Source organism: Budorcas taxicolor, chromosome 16 (genome assembly GCF_023091745.1).
Source record: "Budorcas taxicolor isolate Tak-1 chromosome 16, Takin1.1, whole genome shotgun sequence".
Classification (NCBI taxonomy): Eukaryota; Metazoa; Chordata; class Mammalia; order Artiodactyla; family Bovidae; genus Budorcas; species Budorcas taxicolor.
The window spans coordinates 61,974,176-61,999,192 of record NC_068925.1 but is presented as its reverse complement, the minus strand read 5'-3'; the positions used below and the strand labels follow the sequence as shown (position 1 = coordinate 61,999,192).

At 36.3% G+C, this 25,017-nt stretch overlaps 1 protein-coding gene across 2 annotated transcripts in view; it reads right to left on the bottom strand.

The window, feature by feature from the left end:
• TOR1AIP1 (torsin 1A interacting protein 1) overlaps positions 1-25,017 on the bottom strand; it is a 43,228-nt gene that overhangs the window by 14,840 nt on the left and 3,371 nt on the right. For both annotated transcript variants that reach the window (XM_052653622.1, XM_052653623.1), the window contains exons 3-5: positions 19,434-19,493; positions 2,907-2,948; positions 1,891-1,974 (exon numbers count right to left, since the gene is read on the bottom strand). In XM_052653622.1, coding sequence (XP_052509582.1) covers positions 1,891-1,974; positions 2,907-2,948; positions 19,434-19,493 — 186 coding nt within the window. The remainder of the gene's footprint in view (positions 1-1,890; positions 1,975-2,906; positions 2,949-19,433; positions 19,494-25,017) is intronic.

The window sequence follows — 25,017 nt, the reverse complement described above, 5'->3', positions numbered from 1 at the left end:
GAGCAGAAACATTCAGATAAACCTCAGGGAATTCAACACTTGAATGTGAATGTATAATTTATTTTAAAAAATAGTTTCTAAAGAGTCATGTTATATCTGAAAAATTAATTATCTGTCTTTTCTTTTTAAAGACAAAAGTAAGATACAGAACATGGCAGGAGATAAAAGAAATAATGACACCTGTGAATGGGGGAAAATCTTAAAAGTTTACAATAATGGGTCTTCCTGGAATCATGACCATCCATTTTGCTTTAAATTTTTCTTGTAAGTGATCAATATGTTATGTGTTTTAGTCTTCCCTTCTTAAAAATCTTCAATTTTTTTTTCATTTACAAGTAGAATTTATAACAAATTATGTTTAAGAGCAATCAGATTGCTATCTTGGGAGCAAAAGTATCTGACACATCCCCAGGCAGTGGCTAAGTAGTTTTGCTAGTGTACTCCTATAACTAAAAAACTTTTGAGCATCAATCTCCAAAATATATTTTAAGTTTATATATAAGCATTACTAAAATAATATTAACTGATATACATATTATAAAACAAACTAAAATAGACATTTTAAATGGATGAAATAAAAGCTGTAATACACTAAATTCTAATATTTGCCTTCTGCACTCCAGTGGATTTTCTCCCACCTCTGTGGTGACAACAGGCCCAGAAGAGAATCTAGAAAGATCAGTAGTCTTCCTAATATGCTTCACTTCTTTGTTCTTTAGCTAGAGCTTTCTTCTGCATGGGGTATATGTGGTTCAATAAGAATTTATTAGAATTCAAAAGGGATTACAGAGCCTGTGGTTTATGTGGTTTCAAAGACTAGCACTGGTGGCAATGGTATTGAGCTAACGGCTATATGAATGGCTTAATCAGTCTCTCAGTTTTGGAGCACAGGTGTATGCATATAGGAAAACTAACAACAACTAACAACAGCACGTAATTTGAGTGTTTACTATTTGCCAGGCACTCGCTGAGTAATTTAACCTCACAACAAACCAGAGAGGAAACTGAGGAACAGAAAAGTTAAGCAATTGCCTGAGGGCACAAAACCTATCAATAGTACTGGAAGAGTGAAACGCAGTGAAACTCAAGAGTCATGATCTTAACCACTATATTAGAGTTTTGCACATCTCCGTTGGGATTTATGTGTCAAGAAAGGATGGCGGAACATGACAAAGGATGGGAAATATAAGGAATATCAAATGCCCATAAACTGGCTCCTGAGCTCATTTTGAAAATAGAATGATTAAGTAAAACATAAATAAATTATAGAAATTCTCAAAAGGTGGGGAAAAGTAGAGATTTTATTGTTAGTGGGACTAACATATAAATAAAACTATTCATAAGTTACACTGTTTACAAATTTGATCGGCACTCTCACTAAGCCTCAAGCTGGTACTTCTTTTTCCTTCAGCTGATTTTTTCCTTGAATAAACTTAAACATCAATTTTTATGAATAATCAGAAACTGTTACTGCTAACTTGGTGTGAATTTGAACAATTCAGAGATAAAAGTAGTAATCTAAGTTCACTAAAACTTCCTAAAAGGTAGCTAACACTCCTGACAGTACAGTGAGTCTATGCCAGTGTGATCAGTTTCTCTATCAAAGTTTTTTAAAAACCACAAATAACTTTTTTTGGTGCAAAAAGATATGTTCCACAAATAACAAGGCAAGGTAGAAGTGATTTGTTTGTTAGATAGTATGTTACTAATCAGATACGTGATATGTATGTGGAATCAGTAATTTTAATAGATGTTTAAAAGTACACTTTTAAAAAAGTAGTTTTAATACTTTAAAATATTTTTTAAAAAAGCAAATTCACAGAATACTTTATACTCTACCTAGAGCTACAGCTCCTAAGAAAAGAGTCATAAAGCATAAAGCAATGTTACCTTCAGACTCAACAGAATCCCCGGATCTGACCTTAACAGTAACATCACTGTCAGAGCTGTCTTGATCATTTTCTTCAGTTTCCCCTAAAACAAAATAAAAACACATTATTATAGTCTTTATTCTACATCTTTAAAGATCTAGATTAAAAAAATAATAATAAAAACAATCTGACATTAAAATGAAGCCTTTAAATAATCAGATATCAAATTGCTATTTATTACGCTTACTATCCTGAGTCACAAAGTTCTAAATAAGCTAAAATTGAGCTCATTCATTTCATGTTCTCTGAAGTACATAATTATATCCCAAACGAATACTCAGTAAGATTGTATTCTAAGGCTTTAGAGTAAAAAAGTAAACAAATGAACATTAAACAGAAGGAAAGTTTTACCTTACAGTGAGGAAAAGTACAATTAGAGTACAAATTCATACAAGATTAGTATATGCACTAATGTGTTTGCATATACGTGTGTATGTTTGCCAACAGGGCGTGTGTATACATACACCCATCCACAAACATTTCAGTATGCAGGGGACTAATCTCAGATTATGGTGAACTTAAAAACAGACTAACCTATGACTGATTCATGTTGAGGTTTGACAGAAAACAACAAAATTCTGTAAAGCAATTATACGTCAATTAAAAAATAAATTAATTTTAAAAACACACTAAATTTTACTGTACTATTCAAAGATAAGATTTGGAAAACTAGTTATTTTAATACCATAATCAAAGGCTAGCACATGACAGAAATGGAAAATATTAGCTTTGCTTAAATTAATTTCAACACACAAAAGATGCTTAAAATATACATAAAAGCCATCATCACACATTCTATCCTATTTTACCTGTCCATTTAACAGTTCAGATTTTAAGCATGAATATTTTTTTTCCTGAAGAAAAAGACCTTCTTTTCTGTCCTCTCTCTTAAATACTTACCAAAAGTGCTTCTAATCTTAACAACAACAACAAAAAGATTTAGAAAATACTGCATGGTATTTTAAGTGAAAATACCTTCTTCCAAGTAATTGACCTTCTGATGGACACTGGCAGCTTCTAGAAAAGAAAAGCATACATGTTGTATATAACATCATAAGCCAAAGTTCAGGAATCAATAAGAACATTTAATTTAGGAAAGTGAATATTACATCACAACAATTAAACTTTTCCCATTAAATCATAAAAAAGAAAGGATTATTTCCCTTTACACTATTTTAGGAATAAGTATGCTACAAACTAGAATCAGAAACTGTGTTTCTTCACTGAGAGGTCTATTTGTATTATAAAATGTAACTTGTGTTTGTAGAAAATGTGAAGCTCTATGTTGATAAATAGAGTCCCCTAGGTTGGTAAATCAGAGAGGGCAATGGCACCCCACTCCAGTACTCTTGCCTGGAAAATCCCATGGACGGAGGAGCCTGGAAGGCTGCAGTCCATGGGGTCGCTGAGGGTCGGTCAAGACTGAGCAACTTCACTTTCACTTGTCACTTTAATGCACTGGAGAAGGAAATGGCAACCTACTCCAGTGTTCTTGTCTGGAGAATCCCAGGGATGGGGGAGCCTGGTGGGCTGCCATCTATGGGGTCGCACAGAGTCGGACACGACTGAAGTGACTTAGCAGCAGTAGCAAGTTGGTAAACAGGTTTACTATATTCTCTTTCTCATATCTGCTAGATTTCCAATACTCCTTTGAAAAAGCCAACCACACAAGCAGAGCTGAAAAAGCAGTGTTTTAATGCACTGGTGAGTCTGAAGAGATTGTAAGAAAGGGTAAAGAAATGCTCCTAGTTCCAGCAGGTACACATACACCACTGTTCTCAGAGTCAGAGAATTTGGACAAAGATAAATGAGTAAAATGTGTCAAAGAAATGCTGTATTTTCACATGGGCTCTTCTGATTTTTTGGGGGGTTTTTTGGCTGTGTCATTTGGCTTGTGGTATCTTAGTTCCCCAATCAGGGACTGAAGCTGGGGCCTTGGCAGTGGAAGAGCAGAGTCCCAACCACTGGACCACAGGGAATTTCCTGATTTTTTTTTTTTTTAAATAAAGGAAGATATACCCAAATGTAAGAATTGCACAACTGGGCTAAAATGTTGCTGAATGATCATATGAGAACAGAATGAACCAGAATGAAAATTTGTTTCCTTTCAAATCTTCCTCTGTTGATTGTAACTCCTATTTGCTTTTCAAAAGAAAAAAGAATTGTATTGTAGAAGGCAACTAGCAACCCATCATTCTATGAATGTGGAAATAATTTTTAAAAATCAGTTTAATTAGACTGGTATAACATCAATACTAGCCAAGCTACTTTTACTTAATAGTGGCAAGTGCAAATCAGCATTTGACAACATTTTTGCTATAAAAAAAATTAACTCTGAGAAAACTGCTAATACTACTATGCAATTCTTTCTTTGGGTTTCCCTGGTTTCTCAGCTGGTAAAGAATCTGCGTGCAATGCAGGAGACTCAGATTTGACTCCTGGGTCAAGAAGGTCTCCTGGAGAAGTGTTAGGCTATCCACCCCAGTATTCTTGGGCTTTCCTGGTGGCTCAGAGATAAAGAATCCACCTGTAGTGTGGGAGACTTGGTTTCAATCCCTGGGTCAGGAAGATCCCCTGAAGGAGGGCATGGCAACCCATTCCAGTACTTGCCTGAGAATCATGGACAGAGGAGCCTGGTGGGCTATAGTCCATGGGGTTGCAAAGAGTCGGACAGGAATAAGCACAGCACAGCACAGGATTCTTTCTTTAGAAAGACTGTCTTTTCATTTTATCTTCTTTTTCCCAACCAGAAAACTGGAAAGTCAGACCTGTCTTACTGCTATTCTATTAAAATGTTAATATTTCCATTCACATTAAAAGGTATTGCCCTCTTTTTGAAATTTTATTTTCTAAATTCATAACCATTAACAGTACTTCTTTACACAGCAGTTTTGCTTTATTCATTTATGCAACTATTTACAAGGCATACAAAAAAATACTTTAAGAGCCAATGGTCATGTCTCAGTTATTTTAATAACAGTAAGTCCTAAAAAAAAAATAATAATAATAGTAAGTCCTTAGTATCTTCATGTTGCTAGTTTTCAAAAAACTTCATGTGTTAATCTGATTCCCATAACATTATAAGAGAACACTATGATAGGTAAGGCTCAAAGATACCAAGTGCCCTGTCTAAGGGTGTCAAGACTGACAAGCGACAAAAAGGACTTGAATAGACTCTTCTGATCTCGAGAATTCTATTCTACCACTACATCAGCTTTGTTCAAAATAACAGCACATTGTAAGCACTCAGTAATTTTAAAAATTTATTTTTAAATTAATTTTTTAAAGCAGTTTATGATTCATGAAACTGGGGGAGGGAGAGAGATTTCCCATATGCTCCCGGCCTCTACACATGCATAGTCTTCCCCATTACCAACATTCCTATCACAGCGCTACATTCATTACACCTGACAAACCTACAGATACATCATAACCACCCAAAGATCTTAATTTACATTACAGCTCTTTTCTTTTTGCAGTTCTATCTTGATGCTGCACCTTCTATGGGTTTAGACAAATGTACAATGACATGTATAATTCCATTATGATATTATACAGAATATTTTCACTGTCCTAGAAATCTTCTGCGCCAGACTTATTTGTTGCTCCCCCATCTCCTACCCCAAATCCTTGCAATCACTGATCTTTTTACTGTCTCAAGAGTTTTGCTTTTTCCAGGATGCCATATAGTGAGAATCATACAGTATGCAGCCTTTTCAGATTAGTTTCTTTCACTCAGTAAGATATATTTAAGGTTCTTCCATGTCTCTTAATGACTTGATAGTTCTTTACTATCCCATTGTCTGGATGTTTATTTAGCCATTCACCTATGGAAAGATATCTTGGTTGCTTTTAAGTTTTGGCAATTATGAATAAAAAGGTGTCACACACGTGTACAGGTTTGTGTGCGGACCTAAGTTTTCAGCTTCTTTGGGTAGATATCCAGGAGTGTGATTGCTGGGTTGCATACTAAGAGTATGTTTAGTTTTTTAAGAAACTATAAAAGTAACCTCAAAGGGGACCACCCTGCATTCCCACCAGCAACAAAGAGGACTTCCTGTTGCTGTACATTCATATCAGCATTTGGTATTGTTAAGTGTATGTAGTGGTATCTCACTTTTTCAATTGCATTTCCCTGATGACATACAATGGAGAGCATCTATCTTTACATATGTTTATTTGCCATCTAACTGCTTTCGTGAGGTATCTGTTATGCTCTTTGACCCATTTTTTAAATTGTTTTCTTATTGTCGAGTTTTGAAGAGTTCTTTGTATATTTTGGATAACAGTACATTTCAAATACATCATTTGCAAATAGTCTATGGCTTACCTTCTCATTCCCTTGACACTGTTTTTTTGCTGAGCAGAAGTTTTTAATTCGGCCTATCAATTATTTCTCTCATGGATTCTGCTTTTGGTTTACACCTAAGAAGGCACCACCAAACGATCATCTAGGTTTTCTTCTATGTAATCTACAAGTTTTATAGCTTTGTGCTTACGTTTGGGTCTGTGATCTATTTTGAGTTAATTTTTGTGATAGGTGTTAAGGTCTATGTGCAGATTCTATTTTTTTTCTTCATGTAGATGTCCAGTTGTTTCAGTATCATCTGTTAAAAAGACTCTCTGTTCCATTATATTGCCTTCACTCCTTTGTCAAAGATCAGTTGACTATATATGGCTCTAGCTATGGGCTCTGTACTCTACTCCAATCATATATTTGTTTATTCTTTTGACAATACCACATTGTCTCAGTTACTGTAGCTTTAGGTTTAGTTTACCTTGGAGTTCTGTCCTACTTTATTCTTCCAATATTCTGTTAGTTACTCGGGGTCTTTTGTTTCTCCACATAAACTTTGGGACCAATTTGTTGATATCCATGAGTTAACTTGCTGGGATTTTGTTCAGTTGTTGCATTGAAGCTACTGATTGTTGGGAAGAAATGACATCTTGACAATACTGGATCCTCCTATCCATAAACATGGAACATCTCCCCACTCATCAAGTTTTGTATTTATATCTAAGTATTACATTGTGGGATATGCTAATGATATTGTTTTTTATTTTCAATTATCTCATTCATTGCTGGTATGTAAGAAATTGCTTGACTTTTGTGATTAACCTTGTATCCTATAAACTTGCATGATGGCTTCTAAGTGCCAGGAAGTTTTTGGTCCATTCTTTTGGATTTCCTACATAGACAGTCATATCTTCTGTGAATAAAGACAGTTTTAGTTCTTCCTTCTCAATCTCTATATCTTTTATTTCCTTTTCTCTTACTGCACTAGCTAGAACTTCCAGCCTGATGTTTAAAAGTGGTGAGCAAGGTCATCTTTACCTGTATAGGTAAGGTTCCAGTTCCTTACCTATACACGATGTTAGCTATAGCTTCTGCAGTCTTCATCAAGTTGAGACAGTTTATCTCTATTCCTAATTTTTTATCATGAGTGGGTGTTGGACTCTATCAAATGCTTTTTTTCTGCATCTATTGATATTGTTGTATGATTTTTCTTTACTCTGTTAATGATTATATGAGTTGATTTTCAAATGTTAAATCAGGCTTTGGACACCTGGGATAAATCCTATTTGGTTGTAGTGTATTCTTGTACTTTTAGTGTCTGTGTTCATGAGAAATATTAGTCTGTAGTTTGTAAAACAGTTTCAAATATTTAAGGAACACTGATCTGTAAGTTTCATGCAGACAGCATTACATATCTCCATCTATGTGCTCACAATCAAATATTTGATCCCCCTTTACCTACTTCCCCTTCCCCACTGTTCTTTCCCTTTTGATAATCAATACTTTGTTCTCTATATCTACATGCTTACTTTTGTTTGGTTTGTTCATTTATTTTAAATATTAGCTTTTTATATTCTACATATGAATGAAATCATATCTATGTCTTTCTCTGACTTATCTTACTTAGCATCATGCCCTCAAGATCCATACACATTGTCACAAATGGCAAAATGCCGTCTTTTTATTACTGAGTCATATTACACTGTATATATGTTATATATATGTGTGTGTGTGTGTATATATATATATACCACATCTTCTTTATCCACTTATCTGTTGATAGGCACTTGGGTTGTTTCCATATCTTGGATACTGTAACTGATGCTGTGATGATCATGGAGGTAAGTGGCGATGCAGGTATCACTTCAGATTAGTATCTTCATATTCTTTGGATAAATGCCCAGGAGTGGGATAGCTGGATCATATGGTAGTTCTACTCTTAATTTTTAAAGGAATTTTCATACAGTCTTCCAGTCACGGTATCAATCTACATTTTCACCAATAATGTATGAAGAGCCCCTTTCTTCAACATCCTTGCCAACACTTGCTTTATCTTTCCTTTTTTGAGAATTCTGACACGTGTGAGGTGATATCTCACTGTGATTTTGATTTGTATTTCCTTAATAATCAGTTATGAACATTTTTTCATGAATCTGTTAGCCATCTGTGTGTCTCTTAGAAAAAAACATTTATTCAGCTCCTCTGTCCAATTTTTAACCAGGTTGTCTGGGGTTTTAAAATTTTTGAGTTGTATGAGATCTTCATATATTTTTGATATTAACCCCATATTTGATATATCATTTGCAAATACTTTCTCCCATTCAGTAGGTTATTTTTTCATTCTCTCGATGGTTTCCTTTGCTGTGCACAGGTTTTTTAGTTTGATGCAATCTCACTTGTTAAACTTTGTGTTTGTTTCATCATTTACCCAATAGTTGTTCAGTTTCCCTATTTGTGACTTTTCCAGTTTTCTTCTTGTAGTTGATTTCCAGTTTCATTCCACTGTGATCAGAGAGGATGCATATGATTTCAATCTTCTTAAACTTACTGAGACTTGTTTTATGCCGCAACATATTGTCTATCCTTGAGAAAGCGCTGTGTTCACTTGAGAAGAAAGCATATTCTGCTGCGTTTGGATGGAATGTTCTTTAAAAATCTGTCAAATCAATCTGGTCTAATGTTTAATTTAAAGTCAGTGTTTCCTTGTTGACTTTCATCTGAAAGATCTACTCATTGATGAAAGTGAGGTGTTAAAATGCCCTATTATGTTGCTGTCGCTTTCTCCATTTAGGTCTGTCAACAATTGCTTTAATACACTTTGGTGTGCCTGTTAGATGCAAACATGATAATCACTGTAGTGTCTTCTTGATGGGTTGTCTCATTACTGTATACTGTTCATTTTTACATCTTGCTACCTTTTTTGGCTTGAAGTCTGTTTTTCCAGATATGAGTATAGAGATAGCAGCTTTCTTTTGGCTGCTATTTGCTTCATGTATTATCTTCCATGCCTTTACTTCTCGCCTATGTTTAGAGCTCTAGCCTCTTTAGAGCTGAGGTCTAGAGGCAACATGTACTTGTTTTTCAACCCATCCAGCCACTCTGTGTCTTTTGACTGGTGAGTACAATCCATTTACATTTATGGTGATTACTGATAGATAAGGACAGTACTACTATTATGTCTTTTTTTTTTTCTAGTTGATCTATATCTTCATTGTTTCTCCTTGTATTTCTGTTGCCATTTTGGTTTGGTGATTTTCTAAGATATTTTCCACAGGTTCCTCTCATGTTTTGTGTCTCTGCTTAATGCTTACCCTAAGTTTTATATGAAGTATCTCAGTTAAAATAGTCCATTTTCTGTTGACAGCGTCTTATCTTCATTCACCTATACAAGTTCTGTCCTTTTCCTCTTCTCCTTTTATCTTTTTGTTGTCTTAAATTATCCCTTTTTAAGTTGTGAGTCTGTTATCAAAGTGAGATAGCTCTATTTATTATTCTGCTTTTTTCTCCCTTTAATCTTTATGTGATAATAGATGGTTTAAAAACCTTTTTTGATAGACAGTTGTAATTTTCTGGCTCTACTTATCACCTTGCTCAAAGTTTTGCACAATTTTGGCCACTTTGTTTATGGTTGAAGAGCCCCTTTCAATATACTTTGCAAGGCACGTTTAGTGTTGATGAACTCCATCAGTTTTTGCCTGGGAGAGTCTTTTTCTCCTTTATATCTGAATGATAACTTTGGTGGACAGAGTATTCTTGTGTGCCAGTTTCTATTTTTCAGTATTTTGAAAATGTCATTCTATTCCTTCTTGGCCTGTAGGGTTTCTGCTGAGAAATTCACCAATAGCCTAATGAGGGTTCCTTTGTAGGTCACCATTTTTTTCTCTGGCTGCCTTTAAAATACTGTCATTGAATTTTGAGTATTTAGGACTCCTTCATTTTTAAAACATCTTATTTCTCTTTTCTCATCTACTTGTATTATTTCTAGATTTCTATCTAGACGTCCCTACCTCTCTCTTCATTACTTTGACATTACTTTGCCGACAAAGGTTTGTCTAGTCAAAGCTGTGGTTTTTCCAGTTGTCATGTATGGATGTGAGAACTGGACTATAAAGAAAGCTGAGCACCGAAGAATTGATGCTTTTGAACTGTGGTGTTGGAGAGGACTCTTGAGAGTCCCTTGGACTGCAAGGCAATCAAACCAGTTAATCCTAAAGGAAATCAGTCCTGAATATTCACTGGAAGGACTGATGCTGAAGCTGAAACTCCAATACTTTGGCCACCTGATGCAAAGAACTGACTCATTTGAAAAGACTCTGATGCTGGGAAAGATTGAAGGTGGGAGGAGAAGGGGACGACAGAGGATGAGATGGCTGGATGGCATCATCGACGTGATGGATGTGAGTTTGAGCAAACTCCGGGAGTTGGTGATGGACAGGGAGGCCTGGCGTGCTGCAGTCCATGGGGTTGCAAAGAGTCGGACACGACTGAGTGACTGAACTGAACTAAACTCTCTCTTCATGTGGTCTGCTCTCATTCTAATGAATTCTTCATCTTATTTATTGTGTTCTTTAGCTCCAGAATTTGTTTCAGAATTTTAATATTTTGGTAAGGCAATCTTTCTGCCCATTAGTCTTATCAGTGAGCTCATTAAACTGAGTTTTATTATATCTTTGAGTATCTCTGAGTATTATATATCTTTGATTATCTTCATAACTTTTAAATTCTCTAACAGTCAGTTACAGTATTTCATGACTTTTTGTTTCTGGAGAACTGTCATTTTCTTTTTGTGGTATACTGTTACTGTGGTTCTTCGTGTTGTTTGATGATGAACTGTTCCTCTGTCAGCGCATTCTATATTCAATGATAGGTGAGAAGTTAGACTCCTTTGTTTTCCAGTTGGTGGCACTATCACATGGGTTTTGTTTTTCTTACCTAAGCTGCCACTGGTTACATCTATCTGAATGGCATTTTATAGACCCCACCTTCTCTGTAAGAGGTGTGACTGACTGTGCCTTTGTTGCGGTTTTTTTGTGCCACCAGTGTCATAGCTCCTTGCCTGTGCTAGAGCCTTTGTCATCACCAGGATGGTGGGCTCTTTCCATTCCTTGCATCTGGGATCCCCTGAGACACAAGCTCCATCATGAGGGAAGGTGATGGAGGGGGCAGAGAGACTGGAATCACACAGGCAACTCTTCCTCGTCTGTTATAGGGTTTGCAGGCTCTGCCACTGTGAATGCGAGGTGATGTGGATGTGGGCACCTCAGTGGCTGTTGATTTGGGGTCCCAGGCCCCACTGCTGCCATTGACCAGTTACTTGTGGCCTTGGGTGCCAGGCTGGTTGGTTCGCTCGGGTCATGTGTATAGCCTTTCTTGCTGTTTCTGAGTTCTCTGTCTCTGGGCTCTGCTGTTCCCATCAGTGGACCCAAATTGCAGCCCCCTTTCCACTATTACCTCAGTTCCCCTTCCACCAAGTATTACATTTCACCCACCTGTAGATGCAGATGTGTGGATTTCTCCAGCATCCTGTTGCTTTTAGCAGAGATGCTTTTGTTAAGCTGTGTATTTTTCACTGGTTATGGAGTGAAGGGGAGACAAAGGTAAGATAGATGTTTCACACTGCTGTGTTTCTGATGCTGGTGGTCTATAGTTTTTTCTAATGTTTTTGTCTGGTTTTGGTATCAGCATAATGCTGGCCTCACAGAATGAGTTAGAAAGTTGCTTCCTCTGCTTCCATCCTCCAAGAGACTGTAGAGAATTGGCATAATTTCTTCCTTCAATGTTTGATAGAATTCACTAAGAAACTCACTTGGGCCTCATGCTTTCTATTTTGGAAGGTTATTAATTGTTTTGATTCAATTTATTTAAGAGATATAGAGCTATTCAGATCACCTATTTTGAGTGAATTTTGGCAGATTATATCTTTCAAGTAATCAGTTACATCTCATCTAGGTTATCAAACTGGTGGGCATAAAGTTGTTCATAATATTCCCATGTTATCCTTTTAATTTCCATAGGATATACAGTGTCCCCTCTTTAATTCTTGACGTTAGTAACTTGCATCCTACCTTTTATCCCCCTCCATTTTTTCCCTTCTTTCCTTTTCTTTTTTTCTTAGTTATCTTGGGCAGACTTCACCTTTGAAGGATAGGTTTGCATGGTACAATATTCCAGGTTGGTGGGTTTTTTTCTTTGAACACTTCAAATCTTTTACTCCGATCTCTTCTTGCTTGCATGCTTTCTGAGATGTTAGATGTAATTCTGACCTTTATTCCTTTACAGGTCATGTGTTGTCTTCCTCAGGCTTTGTTTAGGTTTCTTTTTTTTTTTTTTGACTTTCTGTGGCTTAACAAATATATGCCTAAGTGTATTTTTATTTTTGGCATTTATCTTTCTTGGTGTTTGTGAGATTACTGGATCTGAGTTTAGTGTTTGACATTAACTTGGGAAACTCTTAGTCATTACTGGGCTTCCCAGGTACCTCAAGTGGTAAAGAATCCACCTGGCAATGCAGGAGACGCAGTAGATGCAGGTTCAATCCCGTGGATCAGGAAGATACCCTGGAGGAAGAAATGGCAGCCCACTCGAGTATTCTTGCCTAAATCCCAAGGACAGAGGAGCCTGGCAGGCTATAGTTCATGGGGTAGCAAAGAGTCGGATGCAACTGAGCACACATGCACACAGTCATTAATATTTCAAACATTTCCTCTATTCCTTTCTTCTCTGTTATTCACAGTATCCATACGTTATACCTTTTGTAGCTGTTGCACAGTGTAGGATATTCTGTATTATTTAGTCATTGTTCTCTTTGCTTTTTGGTTATTAAGGATTCTGTTTTTTTTTAATTGAGATATAACTGATATTTAACATTGTGTTATGTGTAAGGTATATAATGTGTTGATTTGATACATTTATATATTGCTGTATTATCATAGGACTAGCTAATAAATCATGTCATATATTATCATTTCTTTGAGAATGCTATTGATATTCTATTGCTAGAGAGTCTAAGCCATGTCCACTCCAACAAGCCCATCAAGATTCTTCATTTCTGTTAGTGTTTTTTTATCTGCAGCATTTGATTCTTTCTTAGGATTTCTACTTCTTTGCTGACATTGTTTATCTGTTCTTGCATGTAGTCTACTTTATCCATTAGAGTCTGTACCATATTAAATCATAGTTGTTTTAAATTCCTGATCTGATAATTCTAATATCCATGCCATATCTGGTTGATATTGCTCTATCTTTTCAAACTGCTTTTTTGCATTTTGTCATGTTTTATAATTTTTTTCTTGATGTACTGGTAAAAAGAATACTGCTGTAAATAGGTCTTTAGTAAAGTAGTGGTAAGGTGCTGAGGGAGAGGCAGTATCCTGGGAGAAGGGAAGTATCTTACAGCTCTAGGTGTCCACTTTTTAGTAAGCTTATGCCTCAAGACCATGAACTTCACAACAGTTCAAAGTTTTTCCTGTTCCTGTTTAGGTGAAATAGAACGCTCAGAATGGTCTGGAGTTGGGTTTATTTCCCATCTCTCAAGTCAGCTGGGCTTTGATACAGTAGGTTCAGTTTGGTTCAGTTCAGTTGCTCAGTTGTGTCCGACTCTTTGCAACCTCATGCAACGCAGCACGCCAGGCCTCCCTGTCCATCACCAACTCCCGGAGTTTACCCAAATTCATGTCCATTGAGTCGGTGATGCCATCTAATCATCTAATCCACTGTCGTCCCCTTCTCTTCCTGCCCTCAATCTTTCCCAGCATCAGGGTCTTTGCTAATGAATCAGCTCTTCACATCAGGTGGCCAAAGGACTGGAGTTTCAGCTTCAGCATCAGTCCTTCCAATGAACACCCAGGACTGATCTCCTTTAGAATGGACTGGCTGGATCTCCTTGCAGTCCAAGGGACTCTCAAGAGTCTTCTCCAACACCACAGTTCAAAAGCATCAATTCTTCGGTGCTCAGCTTTCTTCATAGTCCAACTCTCACATCCATACATGACCACTGGAAAAACCATAGCCTTGAGTAGACCAGTAGGCTCCAGTTAACGAGATTTCCTTGAGGGCTTGTCTTGTTAAGAACAGAATACCCTGGCACGTTTCAAAATGCTGCCTTTTGGGATCCCTCTAACTTGCAGAAGTATGAAGGGATTTTTTTTTTTTTTTTTTTTAATGTGAGCCTGGCTGAGCCTCTGGAGGTAAATTTCATAACACAGTAGGGGCCCGCCTTAGACTGGGTCCTGTTGAAATTTTTTAACTCTTCAGACTTGTCCACACAGAACATCCAACAATTCATTAACTGCAGTTCAGGTTTTCCTACCCAGCACTACCTCCCACAGAGGCTTCCACTTGTGAGTCTCGGCTCCAGCAAGCTATGACTTCCTGTATTTGCCCATTTCTCAAACCTTGGGGGCAGTGATTTGACCTGTGTCATTTCCTCTCTTATGGATCTAAGAAGAGTTGTTGATCTTTCAGTTGTCAGTTTTTGACTTGTTATTAGGCTGAAGTGGTGACTTCCAAGCTCCTTACATGTGGAACCTTTTTAAAAAGTCTCCCTCAATAATTTTTTGAGTAAATGAATGAATGGGGGGAAAGCTGAGAAGTGAATTCTTTCTAAAATGAGAGGTTCCAACAATACCTAAATGTAATACAGTAGCTTTGTTAAAATCACATTTATATTGGGGCATTATGTTTTATGTAGTTCAAAAATTATTTGTTGTAGCAAAATTTAAGGCTGAATTGATTTTTGAATCTGTATTAGTGGAAATAAAAGTATGTTGAAAATTTACATTCATTCACAAACTATCAGAAAAAACAAACAGTACAGTAATCCCTCTTTTTTCATCCTGATAAAATATATTTCCACAATACTTTTGCAAATCTATGTCAGTTGTCTAGAGCAAATTAACTAATAATTAATCCTTTCTAAACCAGGTTGCCTACAATTCAATCTCCCTTTTTTCTGTTTATGTTAGTTATGTCAATTAGTTTTAATTAGCACAATGAAGAATTTAGAAATATTTTTAAATCAGCTTCTATACGGGAGTTCTGCACTTGCTTTTAATACTTTTAATATGAAGTATTAAATAAATCATGGATTTAATCTATTTTTGAACACTTTTAAGACATTTAATATAGGGTCTAAAAATCCTTTCTTTAGAATTCCATGTTCCTAACAGTAAATATTTATCAGACTATATAAGACATAAATAATAATTTATCAAGCAAGGCTATCATGGTAACATCACTAAGAACAAAAAACAGTAGTATTTTGTGCCTTATAATCCAGCAGGATTTTATGAATTAAGACACCTTAAACAATAATACATTTTATATAGCTGACAAATACTCTTCACTGTAATAGGCTTTTGTCCTGATTGTATACACATTTTAAAACATAGTTCTCACTCTAGAAACCCAAGTTTACCAACTGAGAATGTCATTCTGAAAATCATTTACCACAAGATAGTTCAAGGAGCCGCAGTTAATGTGAGTGTTGTTTCTAATGTAGAGGAGTTTCTCATATTGCCTGAACTCTAAACATAAAAGAGTGACATTCTATTACAAGACAAACTGTAGTATTTACAACTCTCCTTCTCATTTTGCCTGTTCTGCATCCTTCAAAATTCTAATTTTATCACCATTAAACCTTCCTGACCTCTTCCACAGAGTAGGGCTCTTCTCTACCATATACATATACTACTATTTTAATGCTTATAACAATTTTTTTACCCAAGCAGCAAAGAATGTATAGATAAATATCCAAATACAAACTGATGATGAATCAGCAGTATCTATGACTATATAGCTTTTAATTTCATTTCCCTCTTTTGTCATTCAGCTTCCTTTATTCTAAACTTCTTGACTGCTACATGGGGGAAGCTAAAGCATTAAAAAAAAAATTTTTTTTAAGTATTACTCTTTCCTACATACATGCGAAAACTTTCAAGACATTAGAATTCTATTTGGAGCAATAATACCCTAACCAAAAAAAGGTTATTTTAAAAAAATTACAAAGGCTGTGGCTTTTAGACAAATGGCAATAATTAAATGTGCTGTTAAGGAGGTGTCACTTTTCTAACAGTTTTAACCAATTAGGAAAAGATACTTCAGAAGTTTAAGGTCTTTCAGTTTGTTATCAAAAACAGATCACTTAAAACCACCTCCTCTGGTGGACATCAACCATTATCTGTATCACTTCCTGTTCACTTTCTTTTGTCTGGTCACAGTTTTAAAGAAAAATACAAAGTCCCAGGATATTTCTACTATAGGCTTTCTTATTCCAAGAGATTTATGGAATGTGTTGGTGTGAGGCGTGAAGGGTATTCAAGGAAATACAAACCATAACTGTGTTGTGTCTGGGGACAAAGGCATGAAGATTCAAAAGTGAGACGATCATGCTTTTTCAAAGAGAAGACAGGAGTCACCGTGTCTCCTTTTTGTGTTGTCAGTAAAACCTAGTGTGGAATGTTCAATCTATGTGTGGACATAAATCTACGTCAAGGCAGTTATTTAATTCTCTGAATTTATTCTTAGAACAAATGATAATTTAGGTGATTTGCTGTCTTTAGGTCTGCCATTAATGTAATTAGAGATGCGTCAACTTTCTCCGTCAAGGGCCAGAGTAAATATTTTAGGCTTCTCTAGCCACATAAGGTCTCTGTCTTATGCATGTGTATACATATATATATTTATTCCACAAAATGTAAAAATTTTTCTTAGCTTACAGGCTGTATAAAAACAAGACCACATGTCAGATTTTACTCAGAGGCTGTACTCTGGGGATCCCCAGTATAGATACCTTACTATTCAATGCCAATCATGCTTTGGAGAACAAGAGAGTGGCGCAGCAAGAAGAAGAGAATAAAGAATAGTCTGGAAATATCACAAATGTTCAAGCTCCATGAACAGCCATTTTATACATTTCAAGATTTACTAGCATTACTATTGGGGGAAAAAAAGGGGTGTCATTCTTTATTGATCTCACAGAAATTTCCTTTAAGCTGAAAGTACTTTTTTTAAAGTTAGTTTTTATTATAAAGTACTTACAGAAATAATTTCTAAATCTAGCATAGAAAGAACATAAAAGTGCTAGATTATTTCATCTACAAGTTTGCTTCTATTTAAGACTCAAAAAAAATTATTTTTTAAGTTTTTATATAGAGCATTTGAGAAATTGGTAGGTAAAAGTACACATGATAAGTTGCATACTACAAGGATCATTTTCAGTACCCAGACACTGTAAATTCTGAAGTCTCTAAAAAAAATTGAGCTTAAGTGGAAGACAAATTTAAAACAAGTTGCAACTATCTATAAAGAAAAATGAAGCTTCTCTCCTTTGACTCATCTCCAAATTTAGAAAATTTGTAACTTAAGATTAAGTCCAACCACAATCAATGTAAGTTCACTTAAAGCCACAGATCTTGGTAGCTCAAGTCCTATATCAAGGCAAATCCTGAAAAGAATATGAACCACTTCAACAAACATGGCAAAAGACACAACTTACTACAGAAAAATTTCCAATTCACTTTCTAAAGCAAGAAAAAACTTAATTGCTAAGTTGTTATCTCTTTTCTCGCAATAGTGTTAACTTAATAACTGCTAATAAAAACTAAAATATAGGTTATGACATTTTCTTACGTGAATTTAAACAATAATATAACAAAGGACACAATTTCAGAGAATAAGAACCAAGGCTATTGGTCCCTCAAGCTGAAATAATGAACAAATATTTTCAAGCCAGTGACCAAATGAAAGTACTCCTGCATTCTACTGATAATTCGAAGCCTCAAAGAGAACCTATAAGAATTAGAGATAAACAAACCTAATTCACTCATTTTAGTATTTCCATTTGTTTTGTGTGCCGAATCTGCAAGAGAGATAGCAATAAAATGATTAGTGCTTAAAAGGAAATGCATCATATGGTTCTTTACCACAGGTTCATCATCAAAACCTTAACAGATTTTTATCACTTAAAAGGACAGTCATTTATCAGAAAAAAAAAAAAAAACAACCTAACTCTTTTTAAAAGAGAATAACCGAGGAATAGAAACCTCATGTGAAGGTAAACGTTTCCTTTTTAGTTCCCACAATAAAGCACCCTTATGGGCTGGGAAACTCTAAAAATGAAGCAGATCTCTTGGAATGACATTCCTAGTTTTCTTTCATAGTTACGAAATCAATTTAAGGGCAATACTCTTCTTAGGTCTTAAAGTGAAAGTTGTTCAGTCATGTCCGACTCTTTGTGACCCCATGACTATACAGTTCATGGAATTCTCCAGGCAGGATACTAGAGTGGGTAGCCTTTCCCTTCTCCAGAGGATCTTTCCACCCCAGGGATCAAACCCAGGTCTCCTGCATAGAAGGCGAATTCTTTACCAGCTGACCCACAGGGGAAGAAATGCAGTTAAGGCAGGAAAAATTTATAGCCCTGAGCCACAAAGGCTCAGTCTTCAATTTTTTATTAGCATTATACTGGGAAGAATAAAAAGTCCCTGACATTAATTTAAAACCATTTTGCTAACAAAAAGAATCATAGCAACATACAAGGATACAACCTCTAAAAAAGAATGAAAAAATTATTTTATACACTTATATGGAAGGATGTCTCAATATATTTTAAGTAAAAATCAACAGTAAGAAGGTACAGAAAAGAGCAATTATTGGGCTAAAATGTGGGTTAAAAAAGACAGGAAAAGATGATTTATACATGAATTCCCTTATATCTCCATAAAATATCTCTGGAAGACTGCCTAAGAAACTGACAGCACTGGTTGCTTAAGGAAACTGGGTGGACAAACAACGAAAGGAGCTGGGAGACTTTCTATTGTATATTTATAGAAATTTTGAATTTCTAACCATATAAATACATGTTCCTGTGGCTGCTAAGTCGCTTCAGTCGTGTCCGACTCTGTGCGACCCCATAGACAGCAGCCCGCTAGGCTCCCCCGTCCCTGGGATTCTCCAGGCAAGAACACTGGAGTGGGTTGCCATTTCCTTCTCCAATGCATGAAAGTGAAAAGTGAAAGAGAAGTCGCTCAGTCATGTCTCACTCTTAGCGACCCCATGGACTGCAGCCTTCCAGGCTCCTCTGTTCATGGGATTTTCCAGGCAAGAGTACTGGAGTGGGGTGCCATTGCCTTCTCCAATAAATACATGTTAAGTACCCTATTTAAAAATATGAGAAAGCTGAACCAACAGACAAAACAATCTCTTACCAGATCTTGAGCTTCTTAGAGGAGGTCTACACAGGCTGATTAGAGGGTCTTCACTCATCACTAATATTGGAAGAGAAAAAAATAAAATACATACATAAAATGTCTAACATATTAGATTTATTATACAATCACCTATTTAGTCAGCGAAGTTTTTTTCTGAGCTCTCCATTATGCTAAGTATGGGAATACAATAGTGAACTAGAGAAAGGTTTGCTGCTATGAAAAATACATGGGTTTGATGTAAAATTTGACAGTTTTTCTCACCAGACCATATTTGTATAAAAAGTAAGGAGTATCAAATAAAACTTTTAAATGTCTCAATTAAGAACCAAAATCTGTACCGGAGCACCAACTCAATTATCTATTCCATTGTGGCATACCCTCACTGTGGATTATTTACGTCAAACTTTGATTTGAGGGTTAACTTCCTAAGAGTTAATACACTCCCTCCAATTATTTAACTTGTGTGTTTCAACAAACTCTAATTTAAAAAAACATGTTAATGTTAGCCATAATTTATTTCAGATTGTCTACAGTTCAATGGCACAGGGTTAATGAGGAAGCCAATCCCATTAAATAATAAGTTAATGTTAGCCTAGAAATCCAAGGTGTATGACCTCAAAGAGCCTCGCATAAATAATATAAACCCCAATCTATATTTAAATTTGGATTATATTACACTTGGCTTCATTTGTATCTATAAAAAAAGCAGTATGTTTGGCTCTGCGTGAGAAGTACAAAAACCATGCTCTGAACCAGCTACCACTAATCCCCTCTCCATTAGATTGGCTGCCTATGTTTGTTCTCATAAAACTGACTTAACCCCATATTTCCTCTTCACAGTATCAAGAAGAGGAATCCTGAAGGGACATCCATTTATTTGTTCTAAAAATACTTATTGAGCATGTTTTTGTACATCTTAAAGACAGAGATGTAGAGACATAATTAAGTTGATTTTATGTAGCTCGAAAGGCAGAATTAAGATCAAGAGAAATTTACAGCAAAGTAGCTTTTAGTTCAGCGGTAAAAACAAAAGCAACCAAATTATTAGTGTTGTCTCCAAAACAGAACTGATGGTGAGGGAGTGATTTCTACATCACTGCAGACGATCAACAGTGTATGAATGGATGTTAACAGAAGGACACCTATACTGACAGAAACTCTGAGTACATGACTCTCCTAAACCTTCCAGCTCTAAGATTCTATGCAATGTATCAGTTGTTAGCATTCTACATAACACATATTTAGAACTTACATAAATAGCTTTAAAAAGAAATATCACATATGTTTGTTACTCTTATTATTACAATGACTTTCCTCTTTTCCCCCCCTATATTCCCATCCTTTGCAGGTTTAATTAAAACCTAAAACTCAACTTTAATCTATAGATATCAATTACTATTTCAGACCCCATCTTCTCATTTAAGTTTTTCTTCTATGCTCTACCAAACACATAGCCCTATGTAAGAGGGGTTGAAGGAGAGAGAGTAGCAGAGAGGGGTATTAGGGAATAAAATAACAAGGATTCTTCTTTAGTAGCAATCTCCTTCCCTTTTTTGCTCACCACTGCACCCCCAGAATCTAGCAATGGCACTAGTATAAAGTAGGTGCTCAATAAACATCTGGAGAATGAATGAATTCTGTAATTACAGCAGTCAGAGAATCAAATGTTCATGACAAAATGTGGTTTAGTCACTTGGTCATGTCTGACTCTTCTGCAACTCCATGGACTAGATGGAGCACACCAGGCTCCTGTGTTCATGGGATTTCCCAGGCAGGAATACTGGAGTGGGTTGCCATTTCCTTCTCCAAGGGATATTCCTGATCCAGGGGTCGAACATGTGTCTCCTGCATTGGCAGGCAGATTCTTTACTCCTGAGCCACCAGGGAAGCCCTCATGTTAAAACAGAAGGCAGTAAAAATATTTAACAATAATTATTTGACTAGAAACCATAACTACTAAAAATATTTAACGTTAGGAAAAGTTACTAAAATTTTCCTACTATATTTTTAGGTTTTGAAATTAGTTTCATGAATGGAATGAATCTGGCTATAGAAGAAGTTATATAGGTATATATGAATGGAACTGATAGAACAACCTAATCACGATTTTAATGTGAAAATAACGCAATTCTGAAACTTCAAACAATAAGCTACTCTAGACTAATACAATCAACATTTTCATGACTTCCAAAACAGGATGACAAATGATGTGGCTGTCTTTACTAGCATGTTTTAGAAAGTGGTCCCTTGGTGTGTGTGTGAAAGTCGCTCAGCTGTGTTTTTGCTACCCCATGGACTGTAGCACATGGAATTCTCCAGGCCAGAATACTGGAGTAACCATTCCCTTCTCTAGGGGTTCTTCCCAACCCAGGGATCGAACCCAGGTCTCTCATAGTACAGGTGGATTCTTAACCAGCTGAGCCACCAGGGAAGTCCCTTGGTATAGGTTATCATTTTCAAGGACATTTTTGGACAAAGTTTTGGCAGCCCACTCCAGTGGTCCTATATAAAATTACAGCACGATTTTGAACACCAAAGTTGAATTGAAAGCCTGTGATTCCACAAGAAGGAGGAAGAGCCTATATATATATTTTTTAACTGAAGTACAGTTGATTTACAGGTGTTGTATTATTAAGTTTCTGGTGTAAAGTGGTTCAGTTCTATATATATATATACACACACACACACATATATTCTTTTTCATATTCTTTTCCATTATGGTTTATTACAGGATATTGAATACAGTTTCCTGCATTATACCATAGAATTTTGTTATCTATTTTATATATAGTAGTTCATATCTGCTAATCCCAAACTCCTAACTTATTCCTCCTCTACCCTCTTGCCCCTGTGGTAACTGTAAGTCTGTGAATCTGTTTCCATTTTGTAAATAAGTTTGCTTGTATCGAATTTTAGATTCTATGTACAAGTGATACTATATATATATGTCTTTCTCTTTCTGACTTATTTCACTTTAATATGATAACCTCTAGGTCCTTCTATGTTGCTGCAAATGGCAGTATTTCATTTATTTTTATGACTATTATTCCATTTTGCACATGTGTGTGTATACATATATATACACACACATACATACATACACATATATACACACACACACACCACTTTCACTTCTTTATTCCATTCATCTGTTGATGGACATTAAGGTGGCTTCCATGTCTTGGCTATTGTAAATAGTGCTGCTAAGAACCTGTGGGTGCATGTATATTTCTGAATTAAGAGTTTTCTCCTGATATATGCCCAGGAGTGGGATTGAAGGATTATATGGCAACTCTATTTTTAGTTTTAAGGAACCTCCTAGTGTTTTCCATAGTGGTTGCACCAATTAATATTCCCTCAAACAAGAGAGGGCCTCACTTAAACTTGCACTTAAAGTAGTTTTCCATCAAACTGACTCCTGTTTAAGTAATTCCTCTGCTAGACAGACTTTCAGTTCAGCTCAGTCGCTCAGTTGTGTCCTACTCTTTACGACTCCGTGGACTGCAGCATGCCAGGCTTCCCTATCCATCACTAACTCCTGGAGCTTGCTCAAACTTTTGCCCACGGAGTTGGTGATGCCATCCAACCATCTCATCCTCTGTCATCCAATTCTCCTCCAGCCTTCAATCTTTCCCAGCATCAGGATCTTTTCCAATAAGTCAATTATTCACATCAGGTAGCCAAAGTACTCGAGTTTCAGCTTTAGCATCAGTCCTTCCAATGAATATTCAGTACTTTAAAAGCTTGTAAAGACAGACTTTACAAGCATTCATTTAATGACTTTCCTAAACATTCTCCTTTTTTAAGAGGAATGACAGAGGAGCAAGACAAGTACTAGATATAGTATGATTTTTAAAAGCACCTTTTATAGTAAAAGAACCCAAAGTATCTCAAATCTCCCCAAAATGCACATATCTTTATGTCTAGTTATACTGTAGCACAATATATTCCAGGTAATATGTGCGTGAGTTCCGTCAATCTACCATCTACACTGGGAAATGTTTTGTCTTGTCCACTATCAACCATAGCATCAGCTTTGCCAGAAAAAGAAATGCTTAAGCAAATTTTATGAACTTTACACTGCCTGCAAAGTGTTGTGAGGAAAAAAAAAACCCCACCTTATAGCCATATGTTTTACTGTATACTAAGTGATTTTGCAAGTACTATTTCACTTTTGCAGTGAGCTTGTGAGTTAGGCCAGGTTAAGTCATACAGATAAAGGCCTGAGGGTCAACATGGCTAGCTAATATGACCAAGATCCAGTGCTCTTTGCACAACATTATGCAGCCATGTACCTCAATAGCAGTCCTAAAATACAAGCTTAATGTGAACTCCAAAAGACTGCATGAGACATTCTATTGTATAATAGTTTTATAATGGTCTGTATGGTCTACAGGCTGGTGCTCAACAGTCTTCATTAAATCAATTTACTTAACCCCATAAATTTTATAAATTTATTGTAGATTTATTTTTGCTGTAGATTTTAAAAATGAGAAACTTTTGTTTTTCCAGGCATAAGCGTCATGTAATTGAAGCTACTGTAAATAAAATTTCAAGAATATAGTTTTCCCAAATGGCTTGAAAAATGTGATTATAGAGAAGGCACATTATCCTTAACTGGCAGCATTTCTTCCTCCTAAGTGAAAGTGAAAGTTGTTCAGTTCTGTTCAACTCTTTGTGACCCAATGGACTATACACTCCATAGAATTCTCTAGGCCAGAATACTGGAGTGGGTAGCCTTTCTCTTCTCCGGAGATCTTCCCAAACCAGGGTTAGAACCTAGGTCTTCCACATTGCAGGCAGATTCTTTACCAGCTGAGCCACAGGGAATACTGGAGTAGGTAGCCTATCCCTTCTCCAGAGGATCTTCCCAACCCAGGAATCAAATCTCCTGCATTGCAGGCAGATTCTCTACCAACTGAGCTATCAGACAAGCCCAAGAAGAGGATGTATCTTACAACTGATGAGATCTTAGATTTAATATAGTATCAAATTGAGATTGATTATATTGTGTCATGATTTTACTATGCAGACCATTTAATCCATTTTACATGACACATTTATTCATTCAACACTTAACAAGCTTTACGGAGCAGTTAATTATTCCATGGGAGAGTGACAGTGAAGTACTTGGGGCAAGTGAAGGGGCTTTGGAGAAGACAAGCCTAGGTCTGAATTTGGCTCAGTTACATAGCAAGTAATCGTAAGAGAAAAGGCAGCTACTCTGAGCTCCAGTTTCCTCATCAAAAGAGTGGGTACATCTATCCTGCATAGTTATGTGAATTAACATATACCAAGTATATGGTACTTAGAAAGTATTCAAGTATGTGCCCTGTCTGTTCTTGACACATGCTGCTGCTGCTGCTAAGTCGCTTCAGTCGTGTCCGACTCTGTGCGACCCCATAGATGGCAGCCCACCAGGCTCCCCCATCCCTGGGATTCTCCAGGCAAGAACACTGGAGTGGGTTGCCATTTCCTTCTCCAATGCATGAAAGTGAAAAGTGAAAGGGAAGTCGCTCAGTCGTGTCCGACTCTTTGTGACCCCCATGGACTGCAGCCCACCAGGCTCCTCCGTCCATGG